The sequence below is a fragment of the Salvelinus sp. IW2-2015 genome, linkage group LG8, assembly GCF_002910315.2.
Source record: "Salvelinus sp. IW2-2015 linkage group LG8, ASM291031v2, whole genome shotgun sequence".
NCBI lineage: Eukaryota > Metazoa > Chordata > Actinopteri > Salmoniformes > Salmonidae > Salvelinus > Salvelinus sp. IW2-2015.
In genome coordinates this window covers 21,132,643-21,148,558 of record NC_036848.1, presented here as the reverse complement: position 1 = coordinate 21,148,558, position 15,916 = coordinate 21,132,643, and the positions used below count along the sequence as shown (strand labels likewise).

General features: G+C 39.4%; 2 protein-coding genes across 13 annotated transcripts in view; one reads left to right on the top strand and one right to left on the bottom strand.

Annotated features, from left to right (window-relative positions):
• LOC111967587 (rap guanine nucleotide exchange factor 2) overlaps positions 1-6,032 on the bottom strand; it is a 145,676-nt gene extending 139,644 nt beyond the window's left edge. For all 12 annotated transcript variants that reach the window (XM_070444795.1, XM_070444802.1, XM_070444804.1 and 9 more), the window contains exon 1: positions 5,361-6,032. In XM_070444795.1, the coding sequence (XP_070300896.1) occupies positions 5,361-5,429 (69 nt within the window). In that variant the 5' untranslated portion in view covers positions 5,430-6,032. The remainder of the gene's footprint in view (positions 1-5,360) is intronic.
• A 645-nt stretch (positions 6,033-6,677) lies between these two features.
• On the top strand, positions 6,678-11,577 carry LOC111967586 (protein SPMIP2). The gene is made up of 5 exons (XM_023992718.2): positions 6,678-6,861; positions 7,425-7,654; positions 8,941-8,999; positions 9,190-9,307; positions 11,432-11,577. The coding sequence occupies exons 1-5, from the start codon at positions 6,795-6,797 to the stop codon at positions 11,489-11,491; spliced, it is 534 nt and encodes a 177-aa protein (XP_023848486.1). The 5' UTR covers positions 6,678-6,794; the 3' UTR covers positions 11,492-11,577.
• The last annotated feature ends 4,339 nt before the right edge of the window (positions 11,578-15,916 follow it).

Sequence of the window (15,916 nt, the reverse complement as noted above, 5' to 3'; positions counted from 1 at the left end):
CCAAGATAATCTATCCACGTGACAGGTGTGGCATATCAAGAAGATGATTAAACAGCATGTTCATTACACAGGTTCACCTTGTGCTGGGGAAAATAAAAGGCAACTCCAAAATGTACAGTTTTATCACAACATAATGCCACAGATGTCTCAAGTTGAGGGAGTGTGCAATTGGCATGCTGACTGCAGGAATGTCCACCAGAGCTGTTGCCAGAGAATGTAATATTACATCTCTACCATAAGCCACTTACAACATTTAAGAAATCTAACTAAATAGATCTTTAGATGGTTCTTCATATGTCTATCTAGATATATCTATCTATCTATATCTATCTATCTATAACTCATAGAACCTTACAGTTCCATGGTCTCGCATTGTAGAAGTGCTTATAAAACGTACAAAAATAAGAATAAGATATACATTTCTACTTTCAAAATGATACCACGAAGATGGTTGGAGGTCCACATATAAGAAGATGTTAACTTGAATGGGAATATCTGTTGTTTTAAATTATACTCTCAATCCTCCATAGGGAACCTATTGAAATATTTATCATAGAATAGACATGACCATTTAAATTGACATTCAACGGTGGACATCTTTGTGGTAGTAATTAGAAGTTAAAATATAGGCCTCCCGAGTGGTGCAGCGGTCTAAGGCACTGCATCACTACAGCCTGGGGTTCGATCCCAGGCTGTGTCACAACCGTCCGTGACCTGGAGTCCCAGCTAGCAGGTGTTGAGAAGCATGGCTTGGCAGGTCATGTTTCAGAGGACTTTAAAAAATATATATAATAAAATAGTTTGACAACACTATAAGCTTCTAAATGACAAACTCAACTGTTTATCTTTTCCAGTGATGAAAACATGGATGTTTCATGGTATGGTGGGGTATGCAAAATGGGTCAACTTTGAGTACCTTTATCTCCTGAATGTTTTGGCATTCAGGTCCAACAAATCACTTTCTGACCACTTCGTCCATGGACAAACATGTATGGAAAGTGTTGTTTAAATCAAAAGGGATGCTGTCAAAGTGATTGAGTTCTTGCCTAGTCAAATAAAAGGTTAAACAAAATACATTTTTTCAATGTAATGGATTTACCCAGAAGCTAACTGCTAAGCTAACAAAAGGATGAGACAAAAGTTATTCTCAATCCGTTTTATTTCTCAATCAAGCCCGTCTCACATGGTTCTGTTCTGACTGGGTGATCAAAATAGGACAGAGGTCACAAACCAGAAACCACAAACAAACAAGCATCATAAACAAACAAGCATCATAAAAACAGTCATTTCAAAAATGTTCTCTCCTCTCTTTTGCAATCAGCCCTTCCTTCCTGCCGGCAGGGTTCAAAAGCATCCTGACGCTTCTCCACTCAGGATGCCGTCACTGGAGAGAGAAACAAGTTTCCACCCTCTCTCTGACCCTCCCGGGCTCCTGTCTCCACCTTCTTCTTCGCACTGCCTTGTCACTTGGATATGCCTAGCCACTGCTTGACTACTATGCTAATCCCTTGCTAAATCCAGCACACAAGGTCACAGTCTGAGCTCTGACGTTTGAGCTATATGATATGATTCACTGTCAGCCAGAGGTCTTGCTGACTGTTCATGGCCTTTGCCGTTTTGCCGCTGCCTAAACAATTACAAGGAGCAGACAAGCCTTTGACTCATTGTCCCTTCTTGGATGGCTCCTGCATCTTAGGCGAAAAAGTAGCCTGTGTGTTTCTAATTATAGCTTTCATCTTTCCTCCGTTTCCACAATAAAAATATTGTAGGAGCCCAATCAACATAATGCATTGTCAAACAATCATACTGTGTGTGTGTGTGTGTGTGTATATATATATATATGGTGGTTTATGTAATACAGTCTCCACAAAGTACTGAACAGCAACCTAGGCAAGCAAAGGCAACAGTTCCATGGAAAACCTCACTGTGTCTCAGTAGGCTACCACCATGCATGCCAGGTCACGATTAGCGCTTTAAAATTGCAAAATCCACACCAGTCCGAACACGGTGTTAATCCCAAGAGGCCATGCCATCTCCAATAGGACAAACACGGTCAGTTGCTAATTGGGGACACTACTAGCTTAACATTTGAATGAGTGACAAGTTACAATTCCAAAACAAAAAGTGCGAGGGGGGCCTGTCCAGTTATAATTCAAAATATTCTGTACATATTTCAAGGATAACTTGTCTGGTGACTGTGGTCAGTCCACATTTTTCAAACACTTCTTTACTCATGTCATAATGGTATGCACCACTATGAGGTTTAATAAAACATGCATGAAATGTGTTGGCATACTAGCACACGGTTAACGAGTCATCGATGACAACACTTGACAGCCGTTTAATTGTTTCTTCAATGTCAGATAGACAGATACATCAACATGTGGCTGTGTCACTGTGCCAGCAACAGCTTGCCCACTATTTTAATTGGTGGTCTATCGATTCTCTGGGCTATTGTTGTGCGTATCCCTTGCTGCCATCAAACCGCAAGGCCCATTGCCTAATGGTTGAAATGTACTGGAAATACGAAGCGAATACTTGCAATAAACTATTGTGTGGGGGCACTTCCACAGTAGCGCAATTGTGCTGATTCAGATTTTTCACATAAAAATGTATGCAAAACAAAAACCATTGATTTCAAAGTTGAACAAAGCATACAGCTCCATGCACAATGACTACTTTTAACAATTTACACAAACTATGAAAACACATTTACTGGAAGAACTGTGCAGATTCAAAGTTTGATAACAGAATTTCAGAAAAATCTCACTCTGTTTTTTATGTGACCATAAAGAATATCTGCTATGAATTAAGATTCAAAAATGTCTGCAGAAAGAATGGGGTGTCAGCTATGACATCTTGAGTTTGAAAACATATATTTTGGTTATTGAACTACAGTAAGTAAAGTGGATTTACATCTGGTAACAAAATTGTGGCAACTGAATTTCATCATGGGTCCCTGACCTCGACTAGAAAGAAATGCATAATTATGGATATAAAAAAATTGTACAATCAATTTGACTTTGTTTTTACCAATCTAACTACATAACGGTAATCATTTCTTTGAATGGTAAATCTCTAATGATAAACTGGGTGAATCAAGATGTAACCTAGGTCTATTCACAATACAGATGAATGCATATTCAATAGGACTGTGGGCGTGCATTGATTGATTGAGCTTGTTTTGGTTGCTTTCATGGGGCTACAGATGACAAAACAATCTGTTTCCCTTCCATGTGGGACTTTTATTGTACTGATCAACATTTGTGTAGAAGTAGCTTCTTTCATAAACGTGCAGCACTGTCTCTAACCAGCAATGACGTCCTTCACGAGGCAAGACGGGTGCGGCTCGTCGGAGACCTATTCACAGTGTTCGCTGAGGCAATAGATCATCTCTGGCTGATGGAGAGACGTGACAGAGAGACCAATTAAGTGAATGAAAAGTTTTTGGTACCGAACCATTTTGTTCTTGTATAGAAAAATTATCGACATTTCGGTATACCGTGCAACAATAGTATAGTCAAGTAGAGTATAGTTCAGTACAGTAGATTTCGGTACAATACAGTAGAGGATCGTTCAGTACATTGTAGTTTACTCAACTGTGCTCTACGCGCCAATGACGTGCGGGGGGCTGCCTTAATCGACATCCACCTCTCTAAATCAGAGAGGTTGGGTTAAATGTGTTAAACATTTCAGTTGAATGCATTCAGGTGTGAAATCTGACTAGGTATTCCCTTTCCCCCTCTAATGTTCACTGTACTGAACTCTACTCCTCCTCCTCCTTTAGCGTGCCCTACTGTACTGTGCTGTCCAAACTTGTCAAACAGAGACATCACTTTTTGGGCCAAATGAAGGCTGGTCCAGATGTCTGTGGACGTTGAAATCAAGGCCAGGGCGGACTGACCAAATGTCAACTACTTTTCAACGTCCATGCACGTCCAGTGTCGTTTGGTGCTCAGTGGATGAGTACGCTGGTTACAGTAAATGGAAAGAGAGTGGTCTCATAGGTAGGTGTCAGTAAGAACCGAGAGAGAGCGAGAGCCAAGACTTGACCACCAGATGACAGAAAGAAAACAGTTATCAGCTGAACATAACAGTATGCCAGTGGACGAGAGGACAGTAGCAGGTGACCCAACTGTGGTTTGTGACTACTATGATTTCCCATGATTATACACAATTCAACTGCAGAAATTGAATTGAAATCCCGGCGCTGTGTTTAAACATTTAGAAACATTAATAGTCATCACTTGCAATATGGCTTTAGGAACATATGGCTCTATCTTTCATCAGCGGGAAACATCCACTTACTGTAGCAGATTCATACAGCCAAGGGTGCCGCCATCCAACGAAACTACACTTCCCGAGTTACGCTTACACACAGGTGTTCGGAGCACGCTAGATAGCCAATTAGTGCAGGTGGTTTCCGCTTGTCTTCCGTTTGTTTTCCGTAAACAAGCGCTGTAACGTGGAGATATGGCCGTGTGAGAACACTAACCCTATAAAAAAAAGTGTCTATCAATTTAACCTTTTTTTTGCTAATATGAAAGATATGATCCTTATGCTTCCAAAACCATACCACAAGCGATGTGTGTTAAAGTTCTGACTGAGCGTCGGGGTTCTTAACAAGACTCCCCTGTACAGAAGACGCCTTTGCCCAATGACTCTTATGTGTAAAAGTAATGGGAACTAAGAGTCATGATCAAGGGCTAGGCTACATTATGTTAAACAAGGCAATACAGGCCAATACCTGATATAGACTGCAAGAGGCTACAGATTAGGAATCCCGAATGTTCAAATCAGTTTTAGGAGAGGCCTAAAGTGTACATCTGAGAGTTGATCATGGTCTATTAAAATCAACACACACTATTGTATAAATGTCCATGCAAGCTCAATATGCCTGACACACATTTAAGGGTTGTTTAGACTTGGTTTAAGCCTACAGCATTCGTGTAGGCTTATGTTTTTTCTTTCTTGCTTAAAAAAATAAATACATCTAGCAAATTGGTAAATTATTTGACTGTTTGCGAAACAATGTAGCCTATGAATGTTTACATAGCCGTTTGGAAAACAGGAAACATTTGCTGGAATGTGCCAGGTTTGAATATGTTCGTGACATAAGTGGCTGGGTTACTATCAAGTCCTGTTATGTTAAGTACCTCGAGATTATCTTCCTTGATAGAGCTTTAGCGGGATGTAGACAGGATACGTAACACTGTAGCAGAATGGCAACACACAGAAATAATGTAACAATGTAGCGAAGGAGTGGCTGCGGGAAATGATAGAACACTGTCATAGTAACCGAGTGGTTTCACAACATGTCGAGATTAGTATTTTAAGGTATATCAAATAATTATACTGACCTGTTGCGTTCTTTCTGCCGGATTCATCATCACAGCTTGACGAAAGCTGTTATCGACATAAGACGCCATTGTTTTGAAGACGAGTTTCAAATAATTAAATTGCTTATATTGTTGACAATGTGCAAATATTCGAGGGCTGGATATTCACAGACCAAGCCACAGTCGGAGTCTGTTATCCACTAATAAGAGAACTCCAGTGGTCTAAAGATAGGAAATGTATCAGTCCCAGGCCACAATGGCCAGGCCACAATGTGAGCCTAGGGGTTTCTCCTGTCCCCAAACCGATATCAAAAGGCTGCCACCGATCCCAACAAAAAAAACTTGCTATTAAGGTGCGGCTCGAAGAATCCTGAATCCAAATCCCAGTAGACGTGTCGCTATACAGTTGTATTATGGAAAAACTGTTCCTTTATCTAAGCCGACGCTAAAAGCAAATATATGTATCTTCAGCATTCTTGATTTTGCCACAATTCAATGTATCCGCCTTCAAATAAAATAGCAAACTACTAATCTATCCTGACAATAACCGGTTGTCCATTTTTTATAATAAATGTATAGGCTATATGTACAAAGGCAACCTTTAAAAAATCATTATGATGGGTTTAAAAGTGACGATGGGTCCGCCGCCACAGCTTTTTGCTGTCTGCCACCATGGTGACTGACACAAGGGGAGGCTCATGGGCGAGTCCATTTACAAAAATGGAGCCGGAGGACAATGTATTGTGGCCTACAAAGCTATCATTTGTCGCCATCCATTGACAGAAACTGGAATAACACATACAGATAGGCTATTCAAAGAGCAAATAGGCTACTCAAATGCACATTTTGGAATAATGAATCGTTACAATTAATTGTTTGGGGAGCCTATTTATTGAAGCTCTATTTGACTGGAATTTCATTCTGCTTTGATCTATGGAGGAAAATGTCAAGTGTAGAAATAGGAAATGGGAAAAACTTATGTTCGATTCCATTTAATTATATTAGATTTATTTCTACTATATTCTAACCACGTGTTATCTTTGACTGACATGCCCCAGTGCTGTTCAAGGTTTCCAGAAAAATTGGTGGACCATGGTACAATTACATATTGTAAAATTGGACACGGATATGGCGGTAATTATGACACAACTGAAGTTAAGTACTAATGTCGCGTTAAAATACTACTCGGAACTAGGAAACTCGGAAATGTCCAACTTGCTGGTTCGTTAAATACGGCAGGTGGAGTTAGCAAGTCGGACATTTCCGAGTTTCCTAGTTCCGACTAATACGCGAACGCGGCACTATTGCATTCAAACACTGACACAGTGACAACCGTTAGTCGCATGGCAACAGCCCACTGACCCCATGACTAGCGCCCTCACATTATCGCCCTCGGGCGTGCTGCTGTAACCGTGTACTCAGCTGCTGGTATCTAGTCCAAAAATAACAGTTCCAATGGAGAGTAGCACAGTGGTACAAGTAAGGCTCCCCCAAGCCTATGGTCAAAGGATGCTTTTTACAGGTATGTGTCACATAATTATTGGGTTTGATGTAGAATGTTACAAGGGTAGAAATAGGTTACACAACAATCACCTCTTATTACATAGGCTATTGTGTGTAGCCTACAGTATGTTCCATTTTATTCATGATGTATATAATTAGGCCTATTTTGGAAGTTATACATTAGGGGTTTGTCATTATAAATATTGGTATTTTGTGATTTTAATGACATGTAGATAGGTCAGGACAAGAAACAGTGGGGGTGGGTGGATGAGAGATACTTGACGCAGCCTCTTCATTGGCAAATGCACTTTCTGTAAAATGGAACCACCCTACAACCCTGTTCCTTAGTGCACTACTTTAGACTAGGGAAAAGTCTAAACGGGATCCTTTGGACATACCAACTCTGACGTCACCCCATGGAAGTTCACAATTAAAATGGTTACGGTTAGGGTAATAGTTAGGTAAGAGTTAGGGTTTGGACGTCCCAAGATTTCTGGATAGCATAAACCTTTAGAGTAGAGCTCTGTGTTGCTCACTATTTTCTGAATGGTTCTCACATTTCATTATGTTGATTCTAATAAGGTCCAGATGGAATTGGAGACTACAAGGCAAGATTGATGGACTTTTCCCACTACATTGGCGTTGGCCCTTTGTCACCTGAGGGTACAAGCGATTTGAATTACCTGTGCCGGCCTGCTCCCTGCGCCCCACCCCCCATGCCCAAACAGTGCTGCATTGGAGGGGTGGGATGGGGCATGGAATATCACCAGCTGTTGAACAGTAGGACTCTGCTCAGCAATATGCAAATTAAGGTGGGGCCCAAATGAATCCTGTGAGCTGGATGTTAATTCGATTAATAAAGGAGCGAGTTAGGCGACCTTGATGAACATTTAGTAGATTAGCTACATCATATATTTTATTTCATAAGCCCTCAAAGTTCCATAATGGGGTGAAAATGTCAGCCATCTTGGTCAGGGAGAAATCCAAAACCAGTCTAAATTGGAATGAATGGCAGTAGAGGCATAGGTGATGCATTTCCTGCTTTTACTTATGCAGGAAATATAAAGTAAGGCATGTGATGTATCAGAAATTGTTTAATGGAATTATAGTCAACCTAAAATATTTTCATATTATTATAAATACAGTTTATACGGGTTTTATACCAATTCTATATAAATAGCCTCTAAAATATATGTAAACAGTCCATAAATGTTACAGATATTGTTTTCTTGGAATGCTGTGAGTGCTATTATATGATACAATATCAGTACTTGTTGGATTTACAACTTGTCTAAATCCTATCATCAACTGCTTTGAGCCAGTGTATGGCTGTGGATTAACTCTAGTGTTTGAATGGAATGTTGGCATATTGGCAGTTCATTTGAAAAATTAATGGGATCATTCCTCTAAAACTGGCTGGCTAGCTGGCTAACACAAAACAGTGCAGAAACATTCTTCACTATCTTATCACAGCACTGGCAAACCATGGTTGACCAACTCCCTGACCAACATGGCTGACCTTTGGGCCATCATAAAAAGGTAAAACCCATTCTAGTATTCTAATTAATAATTATATGGTTATTATACTCACCTGTCACAATGGCCAGAATGATGTCATAAGAGAATACTCTAGTCATAATGCTCACCAAGTGTTTGACTTGGCCAGGAGCTCACCGGAGCTGTGTACCGGCACCTCACATCTTCTACTGCTTGAGCTCCTGTTCCTCTTATAGAATATTAGCTCAAAAGTTTTGTGGAGCTCCTGCATCTATAAATGTAAACAGTACTGGCACCCAAAATGAGAGCCGGCACCTATTTCGTCCAAGTCAAGCACTGTGCTCACCTGTCGCAATGCTCAAAACTGTAATCAGGATTCTCAACAAATGTCACAATGGACACAGTGCTCAGAATGTTGTCAGAAGACAACAATACTCAAACCACGATTCTCAAGGTTGTCAGAGTCATGACCCTATTCATTCTGATGCTGGCATTACATCGGTATTAAGACAAGCCACTTTAATTGAGACAATTTTTTCTATTCATTAAAATGTTATGACATACAACTTTCAAAGTGACTCAGACCATATTGTTCCTACAGAGAGCTGAATTCCGCTCAGCCCTTGAGGACAGAGTCACCCACAGATATCAAAACCCATGGTAGGCCCCACATGTGGTAACCCACACTTTATATAATGTATTTTATTTTTCAGCCAGTCAGAATCACTTTACCTGCACGCTGTGCACATTTCCAATGTGAAAGTGATAGCATCACAGCAGGCTTGTGGAGTGTTGAGTGAATGTAGGTGCACCCTTCTTCATCCATTATTCACCATTTCCACTTTTGCAGGCACGCACCGCCCGACTTCATAGATAAGCAATCTGTTGGAGCCCGCAGCAAACTCGCATCGACACACGAGTACGACTGTTATATCCAAGATAACAACAAACAGTTCCTTCTCAACAGGGTAAGTCATTAACTACAGGAATGTGACATTTCCTCCCTTCAAACACCAGTATGAAGGACACATTGCATAACTGGAGATATATTTGACCCGCTAAACCCAATTGTAAGGGAGAGGATGAGCGGCCCCTCTTTTCACACGAACACTTCTATTGCTGCATAGGCCTTGTCCTCAGGGTGTATCTGACCTCTCATTTGATATATCACTTATTGTACTATGAAACTATATACACAGCATTTGAGGAATTCGATGCAAATGCATTCGAAGTTAAAGCTACAGGGCCGTACAACATTTTTCATACCCCTTGGATTTCTTCACATTTTATTTCGTTACAAAGTGAGATTAAAATGTATTTAATTGTCAGCAATCTACTCAAAACACTCTAATGTCAAAGTGGAAGAAAAATTCTAACATCTTTTAAAGATTAATACAAATTTGATAGTTAAAATATAGAAATTGCGTAATTATTCAGCCCCTTTGTTCAGGCAAGCCTAAATTAGTTCAGGGGTAGTCACATAATAACTTACATGGACTCAATGTGTGAAATAATAGGGGTTGACATGATTTTTTAAAATGACTAACCCTTCCTTTGTCCCCCATACATACAACATCTGTAAGGTCCCTCGGTCAAGTATTGCATTTCAAGCACAGATTCAATTACAAAGACCAGGGAGCTTTTGGAAAGCCTCATAAAGAAGGGCAGTGATTGATAGATGGGTAACAATAACAAATCAGACATTGAATATCTCTTTAAGCATGGTCAAGTTAATAATTAGGCTGTGGATTATGTATTAAACCACCCAGACACAATGTTTCAGTCCTTAACTGAGCTGCAGGACAGGAATGAAACTGCTCAGGGATGTTACCATGACACCATTGGTGATTTTAAAACTGTTACAGGGTGGGTGTGATGGGAGAACTGTGGATGGATCAACAACATTGTAGTGACTCTACAATAATGACTTATATGACAGAGAAAATAATAAAAATATACAAAATACATGCATCTTGTGTACAACAAGGCACTAAAGTAATACTGCAAAAAAACATGGCAAAGGAATATACTTTTTGGCCTAAACGCAAAGCCTTATGTTTGGGGCAAATCCAACACATCACTGAGTAACTGCCTCCTTATTTTCAAGCATGGTGGTGGCTGTGTCATTATATGGGTATGCTTGACATCGGCAAATACTGGGGAGTTTTTCAGGATAAAAATAAATGGGATGGAGCTATGCACAGGCAAAATCCTAGAGGAAAACCTGCTTCAGTCTGTTTTACACCAGACACTGGGAGATAAATGATCCTTTCAGCAGGACAATAACCTACAACACATGGGCAAATCTACACGAGTTGCTTACCAAGACAGCGAATGTTCCTGACTGGCCAAGTTACAGTTTTGACTTAAATCTGCTTGAAAATCTATGGCAAGACTTGAAAGTTGCTGTGCAGCCGTGATCCCCAACATCTTGACAGAGCTTGAAGAATTATGAAAATAATAATAACAATATTGCACAATTCAGATGTGTAAAGCTCTAAAAGACCCAAGAAGACTCACAGCTGTAATCGCTGCCAAAGGTGTTTCTAACATGTATTGACTCAAGAGGCTGAATACTTTTAGTTATTTAATTTCTATCCTTTAAAAAAATGTCCACTTCCACTCACATTAGAGTATTTTATGTAGATTGACAAAACATATATATATATTTTTTAATCGATTTTAATCACACTTTGTAACAATAAAATGTGAGGAAATCCAATAGGTATGAATACTTTTGCAAGGCACTGTATATGAAAGACATAACTTTGGTTGGTGAATGAACCTATTCAAACCACACATAGTGGGGCGGCAGCGTAGCCTAGTGGTTAGAGCGTTGGACTGGTAACTGAAAGGTTGCAAGATCAAATCCCCAAGCTGACAAGGTACAAATCTGCCGTTCTGCGCCTGAACAAGGGGCAGAATTCTGTTCCTAGGCAGTCATTGAAAATAAGAATTTGTTCTTAACTGATTGCCTAGTTAAATAAAGGTAAAATTAAAATCATGCTTGACCATTTCTGTATGTAATGTTTTTAATTTAAATTTTGCCTGACATAACTCATAAATGCTTCTTTGTGTTTTTCCCTTTCTAGAGAGATGAACTCGTTCAGAGAAAAGCTGCAGGTGCCTCACAAATTAGTTCCTTGAAATAGTTTGGGTGAAGAACGGATGATGATTCAATCAGCTGTGTTGTCCTGAAGACCTGACCAAGTGTCTGATTAAATACCACCTTTTCATCTACTGTATCATTTTACTCTGTCAGTACTCAATTACAACTCTCATTAGTAATTTGCATGATCTATTTCACTGAAATGGTTTAGTAACACTGCAAGTAGGCTACTATCCCACATTTTGCAGTTAGTTATGCAGCAACATTTACAGTAAATTAGGAATCCTTTAAATCCTCAAATAAAGATTTGATGAGATGAAAATATCTCCAAGTTTTGTCTGAAAAGGTGAATGTAAAGCTAAATGTAAACCATACATTTTTGGTTAAGTCCATTGGCTTTACATTAAAATCTAAAAAGTTTTGCCACTTATCTAAAAGTACTCATGTTTTCTGCTCTGCTAGCTCTACATGGGGAACTTAGAATGAAAATGTCAATTCACCAAGGATGCCCTGGACACCAGTATTGCATACCACAGGTCCGGGACCCAGGTCTTTCCTGTCTTGTGTCATAGATTCAAACTTTGGATAACAAGTGTGTGTGAAGATAATCCATCCCCTGAGCAAAAGCAATTACATTTGCCAAAGTCTAGCTCAGATAACTGCTGCTGACTCAGATTGGGAAAGGAGTTTTTACTGCACCAGAGATTTCCAATTGTCATGTAATGAGGCACACCAACATATTCTTGTTAGCTCAACTTCAATTTGGTGTTAATCTTTCCTCCATTTAATATCTGACCCTTTCTAAGACCTCTTGTGGCAATACAGAAATTACTTATTTTTTCATCAATTTTTCTACAGTGATTTTCTATCAATACATGGCCAACATATTATCTTCCTCTTCGGCACTGCCAGAAGAGGACTGGCCACCCCCCATAGCCTGGTTCCTCTCTAGGTTTCTTCCTAGGTTCCGACCTTTCTAGGGAGTTTTTCCTAGCCACCACGCTTCTACACCTGCATTGCTTGCTGTTTGGGGTTTTAGGCTGGGTTTCTGTACAGCACTTTGTGACATCAGCTGATGTAAGGAAGGGCTTTATAAATACATTTGATTGATATTCACATGCACACTTTTGGGACATATCTACTATCAAATAGGTTAAAGCAGTGGTTGATTGGAATGGAATTAGGCAAAAGAGTCCACTCCTTTAGGATTGGGGACAGAACACTGGGGATAGAAATATATTTTTGGAAAGATCTAATAATTTGGGGTGGAGTAAACAGCAGTGTTGTTCCCTGTTTTAAAACGTATCAACGCGTCTAAATATAATACATTAAATATCGCGAGATTTAACGCGTCTAAATATAATAAATTAAATATCGCGATCTCCAGGATTTGAATATCCTCAGCGTCACGGCAGCAACATTAGCATGCCGGTATCAACATTAAGACTTCCGGGTTTTGGATTTTGCCATCAAAATAAAAGTCTGCTGTGAAACGCTAATTGCAGCATGATATTTCTTTTTGCATTATGTTGAATTATAACTACACGGAAGGAACTGAACGAAAGATAATGACTTATTTATATAAGAAATAATATAAGGTGGAGCAAATAAGTTTGCATGGGGCCCCTGGACACTATACGGTACACACAGGGTTGGGGAGTAAGGGATTACAAAAAAAACAGTAACTCTAATCCGTTACATTACCAGCAAAATTAGTATCAGATTAGATGTTTTTGAAAAACTAGAGGATTACTTAGAATATTACTTTTAAATTCAGAAAGGATGTTTGCGAAAAAACATCTTTGACACTTCTGTTTTCTCAATGACATTCAAATCAGGATTTTAAAAAGCGCAAATTTAAGTGTGTTCCACGTGAGCGAGTCTGACCACAAATCAGAGACGACTATGATGAATCACCAAATGTGTTTGATGGATAGCGGGAAAATAGCAGGAATAGGTTTTTGTAGGCTACAGTCCAAGCTATATCTTCAAATGGTGCGACTGCTGTCGGCATCCCAAAATTATCCAATTTGAATAAACGCTTGGAGGTAAGGATGACAGCAGTTTAGTTTCCTGCGATCCGGATATCACTTATTATTGATATCTACATAGCGCATTGATGTGAATACCACTGCTGCTCTCTCATTTAGCTATTTGCACCTTACGGATTGTGGTTGTTGTGGATGGCTGTTCACAAATCTAAGTGTTTGAACCCAATAATGGTTCAAATCAAGAAGTTTAAACTGCCTATCAATCATTGTCTTTGAAACCAGTGAAAAATGCGCTCTTGCAACAGCTGCATAGTTCGGATCACAGCCTATGGAATAAAAGTTGGTATTTTATTGCTCAATCTAATTCATGCTGATAAAAAATTAAATAAATCCATAGGCATAACATGCTGACCAGACCGGACACGTCGCGTGCGTCGCAAAATAAATGTAGAAATCAATGTTATTCAATTATTGCACCCACACTGCTTGCGTGCCAACGAGCGTCTGCGACACCAAAGGCTAAAATAGATGTCGTTCCTATTTCTGATGCAGATCGCGCTGCAAGTCCTGCCTCTCCCATCTCCTCATTGGTTTATAGAAGCAGGTACCCACGTGCCATCTCCTCATTGGTTTATAGAAGCAGGTACCCACGTGCCATCTCCTCATTGGTTATACCCACGTGGGCGATAGAAAGACGAACTGTTTTGCCGGTAGTCGTGGTAATACAATGAAAGTTTAGATGCGATCACCATATAATTTAAACGATGAAAAAGCCTGGAAGGAGAGATGACTAGAAACGATTCGGTTGGCCGTTTTATGTGTGGATTAATTGTCGGAGTAGAGATCCTTGTGCATTTCAGGTAAAATAACAACTCAATGTTTATATCCCAGGACAAATTAGCTAGCAACAGCAAGCTAGCTAAATAGGACAAATTAACGTTAGCTAGCAAGTGCAAGCTAACTAGCTAAATTACCATACATGTAATGCTTTTCGACCTGTCCCCAAATTAATGTCATTGGTTCAGAGTTTGTTTTGATATTTTAACCTGCGTGTCGTGATTGCGTTTGGTGTTGGGGGGCAAAATAAATGTATGCACGATAGCGCACGCGCGCAGCCGGTTTGGGCAAGGTGTAATGGACACATGCTCAAACTCGCACACTTTTGATAGACTTAAAAAGGGTCAGTCTGTAGTTGCTATAACCATTTTAGGACTTATAAATTATATATTAATGTAAAGATATAATTTAATCATATTATTCTATGTAATAGAAAGCAATGGTTTAGATTAGAAAAAGCCTACATAACCAACCCATAAAGTAAAATTTTACATCCATATATGGCCAGCTATGTAAACTTTAACATTGATTTATCCTGCAGTAGATGTAGTTCAATTAGTAACATACATTTTTGTCTTCTTCTAATGCCTCTTAAGGGGAAAGTAACTGAATGTAATCAGATTACGTTACTGAGTTTGGGTAATCCAAAAGTTACCTTACTGATTACAATTTTGTACAGGTAACTGGTAACTGTAACGGATTACATTTAGAAAAGTAAGCTACCCAACCCTGGGTACAAATATAGCACTGTACAGGAAAAACGATCAATTGTGTGTCTATAAAATCAGGGTCCAGTCTATTCACTAGAGTCCCTAGAATCCAAAACAGGTGAGTCTGAACAAAAATCAAGGTCATAACAAGTGTTGCTGGACTTTTACTGTGGTAAAATAGCTTAAAATAGAGTCATGGACACTATATGGTACAAATATAGCACCGTACAGGCAAAACGATCAATTGTGTGTCCATATAACCGGGGTCCAGTTTACTTTTACCTGGTGAGCACAAGGCAATAATGTCACACAGTCACAAAAACCCCAACCCACATCCCTGCTACTTTCAGTCCAAAAACCCAAATCCAAGATGCAAACCTTTTGATTAATTGCGACCAGGATGGGTTGAAGAAAAGCACTGTTTACCTCCGTGATAACCGTTGATAGGCTATAGGCATAATTGTGGTGATACGAACCTATAGCAGCATGATCTTACTATGATACTGCCTCAAAAAAGATATATGTTTGCCTAGCCAAATCATTTGACCTGATGCATGTTTTGCCATATAAGGGCTTATGTAAATGTTTAAAGTCTGCAGCCTGCTCATCATCATTAGGATAATGTAGATCACTTACAGGTATGCCAGTCAGTTAACACCCCATCTACTGATCACATACAGTAGTTGCCATTGTTTCTTTGAAGCAGTTAGTACTCACCTAATCACATGCTAATAGTCAGGATTTTTCACCTACATTATAGGACAAGCTATGGAGTGCAAGTCTGGTATGGAATGGTGTTTTATTTCACACTGGAAGCTAAACAAAGAAAGCTACAATAGTTAATTTATTGTTTTGACATTTAGATTTAGCCCTGAATTAGTCAGTCAGCAGAGAGTTAAAGTGACAGTACAGCAATGCATAAGTACGATT

Bases quoted from the DNA above. Each gene is read 5' to 3' on its own strand.
- LOC111967586 (XM_023992718.2), top strand. From the start codon at position 6,795: ATGGAGAGTAGCACAGTGGTACAAGTAAGGCTCCCCCAAGCCTATGGT. The intron at 7,655-8,940 runs GTGGGGCCCAAA...TTGTTCCTACAG, and splicing joins TCAGCAATATGCAAATTAAG to AGAGCTGAATTCCGCTCAGC. The intron at 9,000-9,189 runs GTAGGCCCCACA...CCACTTTTGCAG, and splicing joins CACAGATATCAAAACCCATG to GCACGCACCGCCCGACTTCA.